Consider the following 21,880-nt stretch of genomic DNA (forward strand, 5'->3'; position numbering starts at 1 on the left):
GAACTGAATACTGTTGTCTGCTCCCGTCATCCCTTGGCCTACAGAGAGCATTAAATCTGCCCAGCATGAAAGGCCCAAAAATTTTTTTAAATTTGCTTTTCCTCAGAATCACCTCTGATGGGAAACATTTGAATGGGATGGGAAGGGTTTAAAGCAGGGGTGGCCAAATCACGGCTCACGACCCACATGCGGTTCTTTGACGTACAATGTGCGGCTCACGGAAATATGTTGGCTGAGACAGGAATTGTATGAGCTGGTGCTCACAATGGGCGAGGCTTGCGATTGCATGATTATGGCTCTCACATCTGAAGTTTATCGTATGTGGCTCTTAGGTTATGCAAGTTTTGGCCATCCCTGGTTTAGCAGAGTCTGCAAGTAAGGGAAAATGAACAAACTTCTTACAGACAGCGCCGGATTCGAACCACGGTTTGCTGGCACTGTAACAGCATTGAACTAACCGCCATGCTAACCATGCCATGATCTTAGCCGAGTGATCTGTGAAGGATCGTTTTATTTGAATAATGAGGAATCCAGGAAGATACTATCTTAGATCTTATTTTAATAAAAAAGATCTTATCGAAAGCAAGATATGCTTCAGATCAGATCATGTAATAAAACTGAAAATGTGATATAACACAAAATGTTCTTAGTCTACTGTAAGGCAAAGATTCACCATCAACAGAAATTGCCTGGACAGAGACTGTAAATGATACCAGCTTGGATAGAGGGCTTGGTTGGCAAGGTGTGGATATTCACCAAGACAAATGGTTTCTTAAACAAAAGTTGCCTTTAATTATCTTTAAACATGAAAACAGAATCACATTTTATCACTGTTAACTTAACTAACCTAACCCCCTTCTAATTCTAAGCGCACGTGTGTGTAATGTGTGTATGTAAGTTCAGAAAAGTTCTTTGATTCACAGTCCAATCTCACTTCTCATTTCTCCAAGTTTACTGGTTGCAGACAATTCTTATACTGTTCACAGAATTTAACATTTATGAAGTTCATCAGGTTTCGATGCTTGCAAGGTAAATGGTTACCGCTCAGGAAGGTTCTTGTTGGTTTTCAGAGATTTATTTGTTCGCTGGACACCCACAACTGATTCCTTTTAATCAGCAATTTTAACGTCTTGCCGAAGAAACTTGCCCCGTCAGGGTTCTCCAGATGATAACCTCTTGCTTTCAGGTCACCACAGAGTTCCTTTTTGTGTCTCTTATTTCAAGAGAAACATTAGGCAGCTAGTCCTCCCCTATTGTATGAACCACAAAGGCTTTGACCAGGCTGAACTAAGAACTCACATCTTCAAAATGGGTTTTTTCCACAAGCTCGCCAGCTTGTCCTTTTCCAGTCCCAGATGCTGCTGCTGCTGAACTCTGAGAAAAGCTTGTTTGACTTCTTCTCTGCTTACAAAACCACATGACTCTCTTAGAACAGCAGGCTGCACACCCAGACAGCCTGCAGCTCCAAACCTACCCCTAGTTCTTTCATCTGTTGCTTTTCAATACAATCCATTAGTGAAGTCCCTTGGGCACTCTTCAAAGTTTTTGCCAAAGTTCTTGGAGCCAGCCTGTCTAGCTTGCAGTATTTTAAATGAGATCTGTTTGAAAACATTTGTATGTGACCTACACTTAAAAAAAAAATCTACCCCAGTTTATCTCCCAAAATCATCTCTATAATCTGTCACAAATGCAGCGAGCAGTTTGCTGAATAAACAATGATGTGATATTGGACCACATAATGTTTGCTTGAATGGGCTCTTCTACATCATCTTAACTAAGAAGGCAACTCCTTGATTTACCAATGTGTGCAGCCCCTTGATATGGGAGAAGTAAAGTTAGATTTTGTGCAGATGCCTCTGGAGTTTGAACCCATAACCTCCTGCCTTACAGTTGAGAGTGATAATCCACTGAGGTAAAACTTGTCAGAATCAGAATTTATTGTCATGAGCAAGCCATGAAATTCATAGTTTTGTGGCATCATCGAGCAAAAATTTATATAAACCACCATACAAAAATAAAAACGGTGTATGTAAAGTCAAAATAGAGTAATGTCTTTGGTTTATTCATCATTCAGGGATCTGATGGCAGGGGATAAGAAGGTCGTCTTCAGGCTCCTGTACCTTTACCTTTTTTTCCAATGGTCGCAGAGTGAAGAAGGCATGGCCTGGGTGGTGGGGGTCCTTGAGGATAGAGGCTGCTTTTTTAAGACATCACCTCTTGTAGATGTCGTCGATGGAGTGAGGTCTGGTGCCTGTGATGTCGCAGGCTGAGTTAACAACTTTCTGGAGATTTTTCTTGTCTGGAGCATTGGTACCTCTGTCCAGTCAGAATGTACTACCTGCTCCAGAAAAGTTGCAAACAGATTTAACTCCCCACTGTCCCCCACTGCTGACAAGGGTTGCAGAGGATTGACTTCGTTCATTGAAAGGGAAGAATTCGGTTCTGAGGATCTGAAGAGCATCTCTGTGCTTCCTGTTCATGCTGAAAGGTTTCTGACTCGAGAGAGACCCCTTTCTTGCTGGGTTTTACTGAAGTCCGGAAGCCTTTGGGATGCAAATGACATCACAAATTAATGTCCATTCAGTTTACATCTTAACCATCTAGATCTTTCAAAAATCTATCCAATTTGTCTCATATTCTCGCTCTGACCCTACGATCTTACAGATTTTCTTTAACCACAAAAAAAGAGACAGCATTGTTCATGGGATGTGAACATCACTGGCTCAGACAGCATTTACTGTCCATCCCTTTTCCCCCTTGAACTGAGTGTTTCTGACCAGTTTTAAATTTACTTACTACACAGCACAGCCATTTAAACTCATGCCATCCTATTACTCCCAATTAATCCACAATCCTCATGCATATTGGAGGGTGGGAGGATACTGGATACCCAGTGAAAACCCACATAGACACGGCGAGAATATGCTAATTCTTTACAGACAGCACAAGATTTGAACCATGGTTGCAGGGGCTGTAATTACAGCTCAGAAGCAGGCCCAGATGAACAATGTGTCCTCCTGTTTGAGTCCAATTTGTGTGCATTAGGCCCAGACCCCTCCATTCAAGTAATTATCCAAATGTCCAAGTGTTGGTCAAAGGAAGCTAATTTAGCCACACAGCATTGCAACAGGCCATTTCGGCCCTCGAGTCCGTGCCACCCAATTAACCTACACCACTAGTTTGTTTTGAACAGTGGGAGGAAACCAGAGCCCCTGGGGAAACCCCACAGGGATAATGTACAAACGCCTTACAAACATCACGGGATTCGAACCCCAGTCCCGATTGCTGGTGCTATAAAAGCATTGCACAAACTACCACACCAACTGCGCCACCCAAATAACTAAAAAGCTAATGTACTTGCCTCACCCACTTTGCTGGAAGCTCCTTCCACATACACACCTCCGAGTGAAGAACTATCACCTCCCGTCCCTTCTATATCCCACCCCTCACCTTATAGTTTTGGCCCCTCATCTTCGATTTTCCTACGCTAGGAAACAGGCTGTCACTGTTCACCTTGCCAATGGGCAGCCCAGTTGGCATAGCGGTTAGCGCAACACCTTTACAGCACCAGTGATCGAGACCGGGGTTTGAATTCCACGCTCTCTGTAAGGAGTTTGTACATTCCCCCACGTCGATGTGGATTTTCCTCCCATCATTTGCAACGTACCAGGGTTGTAGGTCAATTGGGTGTAAATTGGGCGGCACGGACTTGTGGGCTGAAGTGACCGGTTACCGTGCTGTATGCCTAATTCTAAAAAGCCCCTTGTATTTTTATAGAGCTCACTAAGATCCCCACTCAACCTCCTACACTCTAAGGAAAACAAGCCTGGATTTTCCACTCTCTCAGTTGCAGGTGTTAGAGCAGTTACAGACAGATGGGGTAAGACCTGCCTTCCTTCCTGAATGTCCTTGGTGAACTAAATAGATTTTTATTACAGTGCAATCATTTTAGCCTCAACATTATTGATGCTTATTTGAGATTATTTGTTTTACTTGCTTTTTTTTAAAAAAACTTTATTTAAAATTTTATGACATGAATAAAATAAAAATTACATTTAAAGAAATAATAAAAAATAAGATAATAAAAATTAGAATACTACATCATTAAACTACACAAATTAACCCCCCCAATAATTATAACACAACATTAATCGTCTAATTTAAAATTAGTCCAACCCTCCCCCCAAAATAAAGAGTGAAGAATTAATTAACAATGTTGTAAATAAAATAGAAAAAACCCCACTTACAAACAAAAGGATAAAACTTAACAACAACAAAAAATTACTAACAACAAAAAAAATCAATACTAAAATAATACCCTTAAACATATATTTAAATCAAACATAATACATGTATTTAACAAATGAAATCCACTTTAAAACTAAGTTCAAATATTAAAATCATATATAAACCACATATCTGTTATACAAAAAATCATAATTAATAATACATAAATACAGAATTTCCATTAATACCAAGTTTCCTTTATAATTCATCGAGAGAACAAAAACATCCCTTAGAAAAATCAGATAAACTTTTTATTCCCTTCCCCTCCCCTTATATAAAAAAAGAAAAAAGTTCAAACTCATAAAATTCTTCATATTCTTCATTTATATCATCTTCAAAATTCTCTATCGAAATTAACTTAATTTTATTAAACTCTTCTCCCTCAATGTATTTGTACTTGATTTTCTTCTTATCACCTTTCCCCTCATCTTCCTCTTCATCTAATTCAACATCCTCAATTTTTGACTTATCTTCTGTGACATCATTCTCTTAAGAGAGAAAAAAGAGAACCCCCCCAAAAAAGGAGAGAAAAAAAACCCAATTCCCTCTCAATTACAATCAGAAAACAAAAAGTTAAAAAAATATATTTATTTAAAAAAATAATAATAATTAAAAAAAACCTTCACTTCTTATTTGTTTTACTTGCTGTAGTGGGATTCAAGATTCTGATTCTCATCAATAGTTCAGATGTCAGGAAAGACCCAGAGAGCCATGTGGCACTGAAGCAGTCCCGCTGATCCATCGAGTCATTACACCCACTGACAAATCCCATTTTTATTCTCCCCACATTCCCATTAAATCACCCCCTCCCTAATATGTTACCTCTCCCCTCCGCACAGGAGCAATCCACATCGGCCAGTTATCCTACCAACCCATTCACTTCTGGGATACTGGAGTATCCAGATGGTAAACTGTGTGGTCGTGAAGAGAGTGTGCAAAGTCCAAGCAGACAGCATCCGAGGTCAGGCCTGAACCCAGTTTGTGGTAGCTGAGTACTCTAGCAGCTGTACCACTGTGCCCCCCCTTCAAATATAATACGATTATCATTTTGACCTTGACGGTCAAATATTTTAAATGGCTTTAAATGAGAAAGTCTGCCGATGCTGGGGTCAAGAGCAATACATAAATGTACTGACGCAACTCAGCAGATCACGCAGCATCCATAGGTTGTAAAATGGGTGGCCAACTGTGGCTGGTTGCCCATTTTTAAGAGGCCCAGGGTGAATTTTAAAAATAAAATGGATTATGGCCCATTAGAACATAGTCTTGAACAATAAATTGCACTTCTTAGTTCCAACACTAGATGTCACTGCCATTTTGTAAAAGTTATTTATCGATTGAAAATATTTACCTCAGTTGATTAAACATGGCGGAACCAAAAAGATGAAAATAGCAAGGGAGTGCCGAGAATTTCTGACTCGGTGGGAAACTGGATACTTTTTCACCGAGGTCAAGGGGAAGTGTGTTTGTTTGATTTGCAAGGAGTCTGTTAACTTTAAGAGCCTATCTACACATTGCATCAAAAGCATTAAAGTGGAGACTTGGGCCATGATCTGTATTCATGGAGAGTTGTGGAGGAATGTTGCAGACTGCCTTGTCCCTTTCTTGATCTTTTCTCCTGGTTTTTTTTTCTGCACCCAGCTTTTTATTTTTGCACTGAATATTGAATTGGACTTTCAAAGTGTTTATTATATTCATTTAAATTTAAGAGTTGCAGATACAGAAATGCCTACTGTAATACATGAGCACATCAATAAACTACTGTAATGTCTAAACTGGTAAAGGTTCCATTATTGTCACAAAATACATTTAGAATGTAACATACCTGAAATTCTTTAACAGAGTTGCCACTTTGTCCAGCGCTTATCACAGAAATAAGGCCCCAGCGAGGAATGAATTTGCGACCCTTGGTTTATAAGACCAGTGCTCTCGACAATGAGCTATCGAAGCCTCTAGTGTCTAGTCATTTTGATAGAAAATTAATTTTTGATAGCACAGGGGTTTAACTGTCTAAAGACAGTTTTTCTTGTAGGGTAACTAGTTAAAAAAAAACTGCTGGGCTTAATATTGGCCTGTGAGTCATATTTTTCCAGATGTGGCCCACAAAAGTTTGGCTCCCCCTGATTTAAAGATAACCAACGTATGGGGCCTGGGCTCTTGGTCAGGAGCACCAGGCCTGAGACGTTGATGACCTTTTACTTTCTGTGGATGCTGCGCGACTTGGTAAGTTTCTCCGGGGCGTTTGCGGTGTCGCTTGCCAGGCATTGGATGCGAAGTTTGTAAACCCAACGGAGAACGTTGCTTTGTCTTTTATTTCTCGTCTTTGCCTGTTGTACCCAGACTCTGGCTGAAGATAAAAACAATCAACCTGATCCCAGTGCAGCTATGAAGGAGCCTGTCCGGCCCGGGAAACTGAAGCTAAGTTTTGAGGAGCTGGAGAAGCAGAGACGCGAGGAAGAGCATCGCAAGGTGGAGGAAGAGGCTCGGAAGCGCTTGGAGGAAGAGCGAAGACAATTTGCTGAAGCTCGCAGAAGTATGGTGGGTATCCCACTTCATTACAGTATTCCCCCCCCTCAAACTGTGGGAATTTAACAGTCCCCATTTCAGCAGAAGTATTCAAAATCAGTGCGTTGGAGTGCAAGTTTGCTCACTGGGAGGGGAACCTTTTCCTTTGAGAGAGTCAGAAGATCAGGGAGATCCTTGCCTGATAATACAAATGGATTTTCTGATTAATCTATGCAGATTATTTACTGCAATAAAAGGGCGACATGGTTAGTGTAGAGGTTAACGCAATGGTGTTACAGCGTCAGTGACCAGGGTTCAAATCCCCCGCACTGTCTGTCAGGAATTTGTATGTTCTCCCCATGTCTGGGTGTTCTCCAGAGGCTCCAGTTCCCTCCCAGTGTTCAAAACGAGGGCGAGGTCTAAGGTGAGGAGAGATTTCTGAGGGACCAGTAATGCGCATCTGGAGCAAGCGGCCAAAAGAAACTAGAAGCGCATGCAATTCCAAATGGCTTTTGGACAGATCGATAGATAGGAAGAGCTGAAAAGGAAATGGGACTACATGCAGGCAAATGGAACTAGCCTGGAATGCCACTCTGGTCAGCATGGATGAGTTGGGCTGAAGAGCCTGCTCTTTGCCACTCTACTGATACCCAATCACTTTTATTTCACTTTCTTTGGGTTAAAGGAGAGCAATCTACTAGATAAGGTATTGGAGGCGAAAAGGAAGGCTTTGCATGTGTACAGCATCATTTGTTATATTAGACATCAAAATGTGTTATATCCAAAATACTAGGTACGGTTAGCGCAAAGCTGATACAGCGCCGGCGACCTGGGTTCGAATCCCACACTGTCTGTAAGGAGTTTGTATGTTCTCCCTGTGCCTGCATTGGTTTGCTCTGGTAATTGGGCAGAGTGGGCTAGAAGGGCCTGTTTCCCTGCTGCATGTCTAAATTTAAAATTGAAATGTAATTTAAAACCTGTTAAGAGAAGGAATGTTGCAACATAGGGTAACGTAGCCACTAACGTGCAGAGCAAGCTCCCACAAACAGCGACTGTGATCTTACTGAGTAGCAGTCTTTCCCCTCAGGATGGGGTGGAGATCTAATAGTACAGGGCGTAAAGTGAGAGGGGACAGATTTTAAAAAGAGCCCAAAGAATGATGTTTTCACTTCGACTCTGGTGCGTATTTAGAATGAGCTGCAGTAGATAGGATTGCAGCATTCTGAAGACCATAGGAAAGGTTTGGAGGGGCATGGGATAAATGCAGGTAAACAACTTGCTCAGGCAGGCAACTTCATTGGCATGAATGTTGGGTCGAGGGACTTGTTTCCTTACTTCATGAATCCATAGTTGGTGCCACTGAGGGATAGCTATTATGCTTTAGTTAAGCTGAATAAGAAAGTCTGCTGAAGCTGTGGTTGTAGCTTAATACACAAAAATGCTGGAGAAATTCAGCAGGTCACATCGCATTCTTTATGGTGAAGACTTCGGGCCTGAGCCCTTCATCATGGGATGAGCAGAATGTAGGTAGGTGCCTGAATAAAATGGTGGGGGTGGGACAGAATCACAGGCAGTGGATATGGGTGGGAGGACACGAGAAAAAAGCTGGGAAGTGCTGGAGGAAGGGATAGGTCTGTGAATGGTGAGAAAGGGGGTGGGGAACTGGAGCAAAGAAGACAGAGGGATGGGGAATGGGAAACAGGAGAGAGGCCTAATGGAAACTAGAGATGCTGATGCCATCTGGCTGGAGAGTGCCCAGATGGAATTGGAGGTGTTGTTCCTCCAATATGCAGATGGCCTCGGTTTGCCAATGCACGAGGCCATGGGCAGATCTGTCGACAAGGGAGTGGGGAGCAGAAAGATGAGAGGTGCCTGCTATTGCAGCAGGCAGAGCAAAAGTGATCAATGAAACAATATCCTAGTCTACATCTCCAGTCTCTCCGGTGTAGAGGAGGCCCCAGCAGGAGCACTGGATGCAGTCGATGACCCTTACAGATTCATGTGAAGTGCTGCTTCATTGGAAGGAATGTTTGGTGTCCCGAATGGTATTGAGGGAGGAGGTGAAGATGTGGAGGCTGCAGGAGGATTGGAGGTGAATCCATGGACACTAACCCTAACCCACAAAACCTCCGAGTCTCACCAAAGCCTGCCGCATATGTACCTTTGGACCCGTTTGCATTTGCACGCACTGTGGTCATGTTACAGTGGTACCCCATCTGGGTACTGTGTTTAGTATTGTGTATTGGATTTTAAAAAGGACATCAGCCTTAAAGAGGATGCTGTACTCTGATACCTGAAAAATACTGGGTCTAAATTGGTGCAATTATGAGGCCAAGCACCAAAGGCTACATTGCATTGCACACCAAGGTGCATTTCATTGAGCACAAATGCCAAAGGAGAACATTAATGGAAGTGCTCAAGTGACTGATGGTTTTGATGGAGAAAATTGGTGTGCATTTTCAAAGCAAAGGGGATACTTTACCATGAGGAGATGCTGTCATTGACACAGCGACACATAAACTCAGATCACTCACAGGACCAACAGAAACCTGTGATACCCTCCAGCAAAATTTGAAGGCTCAAAATTCTAGTACAGGGATAGTCAAAATTTTGATGGGCAAAATTTATCAACCTGGTATTTTTCAGAGCTGGAACTGGCTCAAAGAGTGCGTGATCTTACTCTGTTTTGAGGAAATGCCAAGTACCATCTTAGATTGGCAGGAGTCTTCAACAAATTTAGCAAGTATTGTAGATGCCAAAGATTGCAGCAGGATCTTGATTGGTTGGGTAGTGGAATGGTCCATAGCATTTAATGCAGAGAATCCTGTAGTGTTGCACTTTGGAGGGTCTTAATATGGGTAGAACCAATACAATAAATGGTTGAGATCTGAGGGTTCTTGTAGAGCAGAAGGATCTAGGAGTACAGGTACAGAGCACCATCAAATGGTGTCACAGGTAGATAGGAAGGTCAAAAAGGCTTTTGGAACATTGGCCTTCATCAGTCAAAGAGTATTGAGCCTAGAAGTTGGGAGGTCACGTTGCAGTTGGACAAGACGTTGGAGAGGCCCCATTTGGAACACAGTCATCAGTTTTGGTCACTGTGCTCCAGGAGATGTTGTCAAGCTAGAGAGGCTGCAGAGATCAGTTATGAGGATGTAACCAGGATGCGAGGTTCTGTACTGCTGGGAGAGGTGGAGCAGCCTGGGGCTTTATTCCTTGGAGCACAGGAGGATGAGGGGTGATCCCAGAGTTGTACAAAACTGTGAGAATAGATTGGGGGTCGAAGAGAGTCTTTTGCCCAGAGTAGGGAATTTGGTAACCAGAGGACACAGGTTTGAGGTGGGGGGGGGGGGGGGGGAGCTGCTGGAGGAGGCGGAGAAGGTACTACTGCAATGTTTAAAAATCATTTTGACTGATAATGGATAGGATGGATTTAGATAAACATGGGTCAAATGCAGGTAGGTGGGATTAGTGGGGGTGTGACATTTTGGTCGGCATGGGGAAGTTGGCCCGAAGCCACTGTGTGAGTCTATAATTAGATATCTTCAGGTTTTGAAAAAGCAAATGCAGCAGATGCTGGAAATCTGAAATCAAAGCAGAAAATTATAGAAATGCAGTAAAAACCCCTGGTATCCAGCACCCATGGGGATTGGTGGATGGCGGATAAGCAAGATTTAGTTACTTGAGACTCGCTCTTACAATGCCTAACTAATACAGCTGCATTAAAAATAAACAGTTTAAAAGACAAAAATACTACACTGTACTTTACCCTGAACAAGCTTCACTTACCTGAATATATAAACCTTAGAGCATTTTACTTTATTTTCAGTCACATTCTTTGAAAACATTTAACTGTCGCTGCGCCTACAAGTTCCTCCCCCCTCTACAGAGCTGCTCGAAAGAGGAATAATAACTTTATAATTAAGAGCCCCCCCTCCCCCAAGTTAATAAAGCCATTCTAATATACTAATAAAGACTCTTACTAAGCAGGGATAAGGAGACACTTTGTGAATCACCCCAACAGGAAGAGGGTTCAACCAGCTCTTCATCTGGGCGACACCAATTTTATTCAAACAGCTGCTATGAGCAAGGTACGACCAAGGCACTCCACTGGCTGAATATTTGCTCCCCTCTTCACCAAAGGTTTATGTGTTACATCAGAGAACATTAACTTTCACAATTTAAAATTTTTTATATATTCTATTTCATTCCAATTTATTTATTTTCCTTTTGAGTTTTTTTTTACCGGTTGCTTAAGGCTGCTGGTTGCTTGAATTCCGGTTAACAGGGGTTTTACTGTACACAAAAGTAGACATCATCTGCGAAGAGAGAGAGAGAGAGAGAATTTAATGTTTAGAGTGATTGATCTTTTGTCAGGGCAAAGATGTGTTAGAAATGTGTTTTGAGAAGGGAGGGGTGGAAATAACAAAAAGGAGCATCTATGGTTGGCAGAGACCAAAAGAAACTGAATGTATTGGTGGTACCAGTTATGAGAGGGTGATGAATTGATGCTTTCTCCTCTGTAATGACAACTTAACATTTTATCTATCTCCTCCTTCCCAACTGTAACTCCTTTTAAATTAGTGGATCCATTATTTAAGTGATATTTTTCCAACTGTTATCCCAATGTCCCAATTATTTTTTAAGAGTCCAGACCAGGATAGCACTCAGAAGGAGCTTGCAAGTTCAGACAAGGAGGATTATGGACCTAATGAAGTAAGGCACAATTCATTAAAAGTACTATTATGTAAACAAAATGTTTAATGGAAAACACTCACCACTTCTCTTTTAGCGTAGTTCACTTCTGCACAAGGTAAATTCCACTAAGTTTCTGATAAGTATGGTTAATGCTCTGTCTAACTTTATATTTCTGTCATTTGTGATTGGGACTGTTGGAAGTTTGCTGGTTTGAGACCCAAAAGGCAAACTATTGTGGTCGTCAGTGTCCAGACATAGGGTTTGTGCGCGCAGTGATGACGGGCAGACCACCACCTACCGAAACATTGGGACCAAATAGTTTCCAATCCACTCCCCACAGCCACATCAACTGCAAGGATAGATGGAAAAAGTCTCGGCCTACAAGAGCAAAAGTATTCTGGAAAACTTTCTCTCCAGTCACTTGCCAATAGTATGGCAACCAAAACCAGTTCCTGGGATCACTCTGTAAAGCAACGCAACCCCTATATTGCATTCTTTAAAAACAGCCCCATGACACAAAGCAATAGTTCCTAACACAATGTTGAATATTCCGTGCATGTGCCAAGAAACGAGAGTGGGGGTGGGGGAAGTGTGATCGGTTTCACTATTTTTCCCCCACATCAATTCCATGGGAGCAAATTTTTAGTCTGTGTGTCAAATTTTTCATGGGGTGGTGGTTTGTCAGGGCGAATTTCGGATACCTGGGGAAATGCACAGATTTTGCTTGCCCCACCAAATCAGTAAAATCAGTAGAATCCCCTGCTCCAAGTTGTGCATGAGGTTGATGTGGCATTGTGGGCGAGTCAGGGGCTCCGAGAAAGATCTGGAGTTCAAATCCAAAGTGGCTGGGGAATTCAAATCCAAGTTGTCATGTATATTGGAAACAAGCAGTTGGTATCATTAGTGATGACCACATAAACAACAGGATCATGGAGATCCCGTCAAACTTCACTCATTCCCCTCATGAAAGGGAAATCGGTTTCTATATCTGGTCCAGCAAATCCAGACCCACCAATCTGGCTTTCATGTTGTTTATTGTCACAAGTTCTGAGATGCAGTGAAAAGCTTTGTACAGGCAAGTCAACCCATATAGCAGAAAAGTGCAGTGTCACAGTAAAGTCAAAGAATGTAGATTGTAGTTACAGTGAGTCACGGAGTGCAATGTTGCCATGAGCAAGTGTATGTTGTAGTGCTACTGCAAGTCAAAGAGTGCAATGTGTAATGATTGCAAGGAAAAAGTGAAGGATATGGAGAAAAGTAGTCAAAAAATGTGCAAGAGCATCATCTTCTTTCAATGAGGTCCATTTTTAGAGTCTAATGGCAACAGAAAAGAAACGGTCCTTGCAGCTGGAGGTGTGTTATCGAAGTCAGTGGAAGGGGGCTTGATGAGTGTGGCTAGGATGGGATGTGTTCCCCAATATGGTGGCAGCTTTCCTGAGAGTGGATGGTATGGATGGACGGAATGTGGGTCTGCGTCCTAGCCTGAACTGCATTCGCATCAGATAGTAGCTCCTCTGTTTCATAATTGCCCTCTTGACCTGGCCATTCAGAACAAGTTTGACCGTATAAAGTAGTCCCATCAGTAATGGCCAAATCCTGAGAACAAATAAATGGTTTGGTAGGGTCACACTGGAAATGCACATCTAGCACGTACAAACTACAGTTGACTCGAGTGCCAGTACCAGGGATGGGTACACAGGTTATGTACAAAAGAGTAGTTGAAGACCATGGGAGCATACCTCGGCAAGGTTCCTCCGTCCATGAAAAGGGCTGGTAATGCGAAATATTGAACCCATTGTCAATGACAAAATCATCTGGTCACTGTGTCAAACAAGAGTGTGCCTTGGGGGTTAGCAGGGAAAAGTTTTTTTTTGTCCTGGAGAATGAAATCTGATAGAGGGATAAAGTTTTAACATTGTTTTCTTACCCCTCCCCCTCTCTGCCCCACTCCCAAAATAGTTACTTGATGATGAACCAACCAACTCCATCAAAGTGGCCTCCGATTCTGATCCCTTACACTGTCCACGCAAATTGGAAATAAACTTTGAAGAACTTTTGAAGCAGAAGATGGCAGAGGAGAAAAGGCGGGTGGAGGAGGAGCGAAGGCAGAAACTAGAACTGGAAAAACAAGAATTTGAGCAGCAGCGACAGGAGATGGGAGAGGTGAGTAAAGTTCAAGTCCACCACAACATATACAGTGAGAAAGGTTCTTCTGAGGGCAGACTAACAGGTTATCTCTTAACATTCATACAGTGGTGTAAAGAGCATATTTTGTAGTCCAGTTTATTGACACCTGATTCCACAAGTACAACCTGACGAGGGTTCACTGGTCCCTGGTACAAAACATACAGGCACATAACCAGACAACATACATACAGACAATACGTATGCAGGACAAGAATTTCATTTATATAAATAACTATTTTTTCATGAATATGAGATTCTTGGATGGTTAGTGAGAGGAGTTCCTTTAGTTGTTCAGCGTTCTGTCTATTGGAAGGTGTTCCTCACCCTGGCAGTGCTGGCTCTGGTTTGCCTGATGAACCAATAAAAAGGAATATCAATTATATACCAAGCAAGGATAACACGAGAGCACTGTTGTGGGGTTCATTCAGGAGCCTGATGGCTGCAGGGAGGAAACTGACTAAGCCTGTTGGTGCGCGATTTCATACTCTTAACCACACCCCAGCCTGATGGACAACATGAGAGCACTGTTGTGGGGTTCATTCAGGAGCCTGATGGCTGCAGGGAGGAAACTGACTAAGCCTGTTGGTGCGCGATTTCATACTCTTAACCACACCCAGCCTGATGGGAGAAGAGGGTGTGATGGGTCCTTCGGTATATTGGCTACCTTTCCTAGGCAGCGGGAGATGTAGATAGTCTATGGTGTGGAGGGGAGTTTGCATTATGTTCTGAGCTGCATTCACCTGCATTAATATTTCATTCAGCCTAGTGCTTAACTAGGTATGTGCAAGATGGTAGCTGTCAACAAGTACAATATCAAGTTTTAAGGCCCAGTCTGGTGACTCACTGCATGTTGTGCTGAGGGAGTGTGGCAGTGACAGAGGTGCTACTTTTCAAATGAGATGGTAAACCAAAGCCCCCACTTCCTCTCTCAGGTGGATCATCTCCAAATAAAACAGATGCTATACAGTACTAATAATCCGGAAACCACTACAAAATGATAAAGAGAAACCCAGTTCAAATCCTATTGTTTGAGAATTTTAATTTGTTTAAAAAAACTCCAGAAATTAAAAGCTGTTCTCAAGAAAGAGATTGGCAGTTGTGTCAATTACATGTGCACTGGAAAGAAACCGGTTGTCCTGTGCTATTTTAATTCTGCACATTGTGCAGGAGTCAATCCTAACGCTGGCATTTAATGTTGTCCTTGACTGCCTCAGTCTTGTTTAGGGTGTCAGAGAGCAGTTATAAGTCAACTTAATTGGTGGATATGGAGATAGATTAAACCGGTACAGCACACGAGTGTGGTGGGTATATGTCAATGGACATGGTAGAAATGAGACAATCATTAGGTTCAAAAGACATTTATACAAGTACACGGATAGGAAAGGTTTAGATCAGTGCTTTGCAACCTTTTTTCCACTCACATCCCATCTTAAGTAATCCCTTACTAACCGCAGAGCACCTACAGCATCCTATATCATAGGTGCTCTGTGGTTAGAAAGGGATTACCTAAGATGGGATGTGGGTGGGGGAAAAAAGTTGAGAATCACTGGTTTAGAGGGATATGGGGCAATAGCAGGCAAATGGGACTAGTTTGGTTGATGTGGACAAGGGCCTGGATGCAGCTGGTATAGCTGTTGTTTCACTGTTCCAGAACCAGGAATCCTCCTTGGATACGCTGGTATGCCATTTGCATTGTATTCCCAGTGACCGTTGGGGTTTCCTACCCCATCCCCGAAAGTGGGCACTGTCGGCTACTTGGCTGCTGCACGTTGGCCCCAATGATTAAGTGTCAGAATCTGGGGGGGGGGGGAGATATGCAGTTTATGAGAAAGCGGAGAGAATAAAATGGGATTGGTGCAAGAATTAGTGTAACTGGGTGGTCAATATGGTGTTAGTGGCCTGGATGGCCCATTGACATTAAATTAGTGAACAAGTTGGCTTCCACAATTTTTAAGTCCACACACCACTGGTCATGCAACATTCTGTATGTAGCAGAGATGTATAACCAACATTTCAGGCCAGAGCCCTTCATCTAGATAGTCTCTTGGGTGTTATTTTGACATACAGCACGGTAACAGGCCATTTTGGCCCATGAATCCATGCCTCCCAATTTATACTCAACTAACCTACATTGCTGGTAGGTGTCGAACAGTGGGAGGAAACTGGAGCCTCTGGGGAAAACCCACACAGATACAGAGCAAACATAGAAGCTCCTTACAGATAGTGCCAGATTCTAACCCAGGACCCTATCTATCGCTGGTGCCATAAAGGCATTGCGCTAAACACTACGCCAGCCATGTTTTAGGATGTCAGTTTCATTATAATTTAAATTAATTCAAACATGGAACTTAGTGAGACTAGCTTTAAATGCCTGTCCTTCGATCAGGAATGCAGTACCCTGTTCTGGCTGAATAATTTAATTCCCAAGATCTTGTACTTTGGATAACTCTCCATGAAGGGGCCTAACAAGCTTTCAGTTGTTGGCTCCTGGATGTTGTCAGTGAATCCTGGCCCTTTCAAGCCATGCTACCAGAGAATGAACAAAGAACATAACAGTGGAGGTCAAAAGTCAGTCTAGACTCCAACCAACATTCGTCCTTCTGATATTTATTTTCCTCCCAGGATGAAGTCAACGAAACCACTGAACTCATAAGTACAGAGTATGAAGAGCTGAAGAATCTGAAGAGAACAGGTTCCATTCAGGCCAAAAATTTAAAGTCAAAGTTTGAAAAAATTGGCAAACTTTCAGAAGAGGAAGTGCAGAAGAAGGTGGAAGATGAGAGGGCCAGAAGGAGAGCAGAAGACCTGGAAATTAAGGAAAGAGAAACTGAGCGGTTTCAGGAGGTAACCTTCACTTCTTTGAGAAACTCATTTCATAACCTTGCATTCAGGAGAGCGCAGTACCATAGTACTAACACAAAAAGTTTGACTGTGATTCGTACGGAATTGTAGTGAGCTGAATGGCCTTAAAGGGCTACTAGCTATTCTATGTTCTTGAGAAACTCAAACTGCAGGTACTTGAATCTTGCAGTTAATGAGGTGGGGGGGGGGGGGAACTCAGAAGGTCAGGCAGCATCCGGTGTATTCCAGGCACCTTCTCCCCCAAATGTGTTTTTTTAAAAACTTATCTCTGATACCTCCCTTAAACTTTCCTTCCTTCACTTTGCACAGATACCACGATGTGGGCCAGGACTCTGGTGCCTGAACTGCCAGAAGGTTGGGCAGGCTAGGCTTTATTTCTTGAGGGGTTAATCTCATGGGGGGAATAGATCACATGAACACCAGCCTTTTGTCCAGAGTATAGGAATCAGTAGAGGGCATTGGTTTAAGGTGAGGAGGAAGAGAGTGAACAGGAACCGGAGGGGTAACTTTTTTAAAAAAAAGAGGGCGGTGGGTATATGGAATGGGCAGCAATATATAACAAAAAGAAATTGGAAAGATACTTGGATGGGATGGGTTCAGAGAGATGGGGCCAAACACAGGCAGGTGGGACATTTTGGTCAGTATGGGCAAGTTGGGGGAGAAGGGCCCATTTCCAAGCTGTTTGACACTTTAAAAAAAAAATCCACACTCCAACAACCCTGTTGCCCCTTAATTATCTGTTCCTCCACCTCCTGGCAACCATTGGGAAGGCTATAGTACATCCCTATCAGAGAGAATTCACACTGCTGATTATATGTGGGTTGAACTGGCTAATTTAGTGGGTCTGTTCCCAGTAATCCCATGGTGTGAAACCTACCAATCTGGGAAGGCGAGTTGAATTTAACTGGGCTATGACACTTGGTGGGATCAGAGACCAGCCGAGTTAAGTCACTATCAATCGCCTTCTGGCGGTGTGAAAGCACAACCCACTGTCACCGCTGGAAGTGGGATGCCACTTAAAATGCCAGGTAGCCAATTTCCTGATAAATCAAGGTGCAGTAGGAAAAGCTCGCGAGGTGCAGCATGCCTGGTAAGTTTACCCACTTCCTATGATGGTTGGCAGTGTGAAAGGGGCTATTGGTTCTTATTTCTGATCTTCATCCACATTGCCTCAGTCATTGAGCCCAACTGCAACACACTCCCTAATTAGCAATGATTAGTTACTTCTTTGTTGAGTGTTGACTCTCGCATCTTGCCAAAATTAGATGTTTCCCCTCATTTTCTCTTCCTATGTATTTGAACAAGATAGATTCATTTTGGCTTACTTTCCAATCTTCTGGGCCTTTGTAGTTAGTGAGATATGAAAATTTTGACCAATGGGGACATTATCTTTGGAGCCACATCCTTTCAAACTCTTGGATACAGGTAAATATCTCTTGGCAATATGACTGAACCCCATGTGATTCTTTAATACTTTATTCCAATGGTTCTCAACTCCCCCCACTCACATATCCTCTTAAGTAATCCCTTCTAACATAGGTACTCTGAGGTTAGTAAGGGATTACTTAAGGTCGTATGTGAATGGCAAAAAGGTGAGGACCACTTATTTTCCTATGTGCCTGGCGAAGTCCTCAGGACAGTACAGTTGGCATCGTGGTCAGCTCAGCGCATTTACGGCACCAGCAATAAGGACCAGGGTTCTGATCTCGTGTGGTCTTTAAGTAGTTTGTACATTCTCCCTTTGTCTGTGTGGGTTTTCCCTGGGGGGGGTTTGGGTTTCCTCTCACCATTTGAAACGTTTCGTAAATTGGATGGCACGGACTTGTAGGCTAAAATGGCCTGTTACCGTGCTGCATGTCTTAAGTTTTTTTTTAAATTAAAATCAGGAAGCAGATTTATGACATTTGAGGATGGTTTTATTTTTGGTTTGAGAGCAGATTAAGTAAAATGATTTGGAACAGACATTCTGGAAGGGTGGAACAACTTTCAAAAGGAGTGGGTTTCAACATTTCTTCCAACTGTATGGGGACAGTCAAGGAAGGACAAATTGGAAAACCTTTTTGTTTCACAAGCAGACATGCAATAGGCAAATTGCAGACTTCTGGACTGTAAGATTCTATGACAATTTTGCAAAATGGCAGAATGCGAGGAAAGATATTTTAAATGTTAAATTTAGACATATAGCACGGTACCAGGCCTTTTTAGCTGCCCAATTAACCTACAACCCCCTGTATGTTTAGAAAGATGGGAGCAAACTGGAGCACTCGAAGAGAACCCAAGCAGACACGATAACATACAAACTCCTTACAAACAGTGCAGGAGATTTTTATTTTTAAAAACAAGACCCAATTATTTGCTGCCAATTGCAATCACTATTGGTAATTGAGATGGTAATAGAGCTGTCAGTTCATTTGGGTCTTGCTTAAGATTCATGGAACACCGGAACAGGCCCTTACATCTGCATGGAATACTACAAAATAAATTTCATCTGCTTGCATGACACATATGGATATAATAGTCGAATTTTGTAGATCAATTTTTATGGTTAAAATTTAGGGAGTCGGCCATTAAATGCATTACGTACCTATGTCGTTCAGGGCGTCAGGAGCTCTGGTGGACAGGCGTTGGGAACTCTGGTGGGTGGACAGCCAGGGCCAAAACTGGGGGTTGACTTTTGCACACACATATAGAGTATCCCTCTATTCCTTACAAAGCCGTGGAACCTCAAATCCTACCATCACATTTGCTTCCACCACTATCTCTTGAAATGCATTCCAGGCACCCACAACTATATGTAAAAAAAAATTGACCAGCTCATCTCCCTAAACTGCCCCACCCCCACCTCTACTACTTGTCATCTTTATATTGGGTAAAAGATAATGTTCAATCTAATGCTCTTCTTTCAGGTCTCCAGTCTCTGACGCTGCAGAAAGAAAAAAGTAACTCATTCCCTCTAATCCAGGCAGCATCCTTGTAAATCTCTTTCTCTACTCTTTCCAAACCTTCCACATCCTTCCTATTAATGGGGAGAGCAGATTTGCACACAATACGATCGATGTGGCTGCATTCAGACTTTGTTACTCTTGTACTCAATGCCCTTACCAATGAAGGCAAGCATCCCATATGCCTCCTCTACCATCCTACCCATATGGATGTCCACTTTCAGAAATCTATGGACTTGGAACCAAGATCCCATTGCACAATAATGCTGTTGAGAATTCGGAAGTTTGAACCATACAAGACTACAGCACAGAAACAGGCTTTGGCCCTTCCAGTCTGTGCTGAATTATTTTTCTGCCTCATTCCACTGACCTGCATCCTATTCCCTACATGCCCTTCCAGCCCATGTACCTGTATCCATTCCCTTTACATTTGATGTCTCAAAATGCCACACCTTACTTGTCTGAAGTAAATGCCACTTCACATTTCTCTGCTCATATCAAGCCCCAAAGTCAGGCTATTCTTCAGTCTTGTACTTGGGGTGTATGCAGCTGATGGACTATTTTTTGAGTAGTTTCTTTGGTCATCTGCAGCACACAAGTCCTAAAACAGTCTCAAGTTGATCATGCATTCTGTAAAGTCGAGATAGCAAAAAAATCCACAAACTGAAATACATTTTGCTTGCTTTTGTTCCTGTATCAAACACTTTTTACATGAATGCTATTATAGCACCAGAGACCTGGGTTCAAATCTGATGCTGTCTGCAACGAGCTTCTACATTCTCCCAGAGTCTGTGTGGATTTCCTTTGGGTGCTCTGGCTTCCCCCAAAATTCTAAAGATTTATGGGGTGTACAGATGAATTGGTAACCTGGGTGTATTTGGGTAGTGTAGGCTTGTGAGCTGGAAGGGGCAGCTCCTGTGCTGCATATCTAAATTTAAACTTTTTTTAAAAAAACCAGCTAGTCTCCTTCAAGGTCCCAGGGAATATCTTGCCAGGCCCTGGGGATTTATCCACCCTCATTAGCTTAAAGGTAACAAACACTTCCTCCCCTTTAATCCATAGGGTTCTATGGTCTCACTGGTTTTTCCTCATTTCCCACGAACCTGTGGCAGTTTCCTGAGTGAACATTGATGAAAAAAAAATTAAAGATCTCCCCCGTCTCTTTTAGCTCCAAAGCCAACCACTCTGATCTTCATAGGGACCAATTTTTTCCCTTACTATCCTTTTGCTCTTAATATACCTGTAGAAACATTGACCCCAAAGCAACCTCGTCTTTTATTTTTGCCTTTCTGATTTCTTCCTCGAGGGTTTTCTTGCTTTTTAAAAATATATTCAAGTACCTCAGTTGCTCCATGTTGCTATACACCTCTCTCCTCTTCTTAGCCAGATCTCCAATATCCCTCAAAAACCAAGGTTCCTTATGCCTGCTTTACTCACCTTAAATCCTGACAGGAACAGACAAATTCTGATTCTGTACAAGCCTTCTTCGAGGCTAAAAGGATGGGCGATTCACTAATATTTCTTATTTGCAGGAAGAAATTGATGAAGTACAGGAACCCAAGAAAAACAATCCTCCATTCACTCACAAAGTTGATATGAGAGCTCGCTTTGAGCAAATGGCTAAAGCAAGGGAGGATGAAGAAAGGAGAAGAATTGAAGAGCAGAAGCGTCAACGGATGCAATTTGAGCAGAAGGAAATTGATGCTGCCTTGCAAAAGGTACGTCACCTAATCCCCCCCCCCCCCCACAAAAAAAGCAATAGGTTCAAGAATGAAAGATGCAACTTTTAAGCTGCTGTCAACAAAATGGTTCGTTTTTTTGCAAGGTTTGAAGACTGACAGAAACATTTCAATCATGCCAAATTATTTCTGGGGGAGGCCAGAAAAATAAGAGAGTCACACATGCACCAAGTGGAAATCCAGAATAGTCATAATGAGAAACTTCCCATCACAAAGAGCAGAGGTATTACAGGAAAAGCTAGAGCTAAAACCCAGATAGGAATTGTTGATGGGTTCAAATTCTGTTAAGTGGAAATAGGTTTAAATTGTTAGATGTATAATCATGGAGTTAACGATTTTCTGATCATTAGTCTTCTCCTCTATAATCAAGGGAAATTATTGATTATATAGATTTCAGAGCATGAGATGAAGGGAGGCTTAACAAAAATTAGTAACACTAGATTAAAATACAAGGAATAAGAACCGCAAACACAACTCACGGGCTACTTCAAGTCCTTCCATTCTAACACCAAAGAGGCTCAGTGGTTAGACCACTGGTTGTAAACCAGGGTCACGAGTTCATTCCTCAATGGGGCCTCATTTCTGTGAGGGGCACTGGGACAAAGTGGCAAATCTCTAGACAAAGTTAAAGAATTTCATGTCGGTTACATTCTAAATGTG

The 21,880-nt window shown here is 42.4% G+C and overlaps 1 protein-coding gene and 1 long non-coding RNA gene across 8 annotated transcripts in view; one reads left to right on the forward strand and one right to left on the reverse strand.

Moving 5' to 3' along the window:
• nexn (nexilin (F actin binding protein)) overlaps positions 1 to 21,880 on the forward strand; it is a 112,221-nt gene that overhangs the window by 87,096 nt on the left and 3,245 nt on the right. For 4 of the 7 annotated variants that reach the window (XM_069939316.1, XM_069939314.1, XM_069939319.1 and 1 more), the window contains 5 exons: positions 6,628 to 6,825; positions 11,440 to 11,508; positions 13,450 to 13,653; positions 16,300 to 16,521; positions 21,014 to 21,199. In XM_069939316.1, coding sequence (XP_069795417.1) covers positions 6,628 to 6,825; positions 11,440 to 11,508; positions 13,450 to 13,653; positions 16,300 to 16,521; positions 21,014 to 21,199 — 879 coding nt within the window. The remainder of the gene's footprint in view (positions 1 to 6,627; positions 6,826 to 11,439; positions 11,509 to 13,449; positions 13,654 to 16,299; positions 16,522 to 21,013; positions 21,200 to 21,880) is intronic. The other 3 variants (XM_069939315.1, XM_069939320.1, XM_069939318.1) reach the window with 2 other exon arrangements.
• Positions 1,914 to 21,824, reverse strand: LOC138764042 (uncharacterized). Its single transcript, XR_011357967.1, has 3 exons — positions 21,700 to 21,824; positions 11,039 to 11,111; positions 1,914 to 2,543 (listed from the first exon to the last, which is right to left on the reverse strand). It is a non-coding gene; the product is annotated as an uncharacterized lncRNA (long non-coding RNA).

The sequence above is a fragment of the Narcine bancroftii genome, chromosome 5 (assembly GCF_036971445.1).
Source record: "Narcine bancroftii isolate sNarBan1 chromosome 5, sNarBan1.hap1, whole genome shotgun sequence".
Classification (NCBI taxonomy): domain Eukaryota; kingdom Metazoa; phylum Chordata; class Chondrichthyes; order Torpediniformes; family Narcinidae; genus Narcine; species Narcine bancroftii.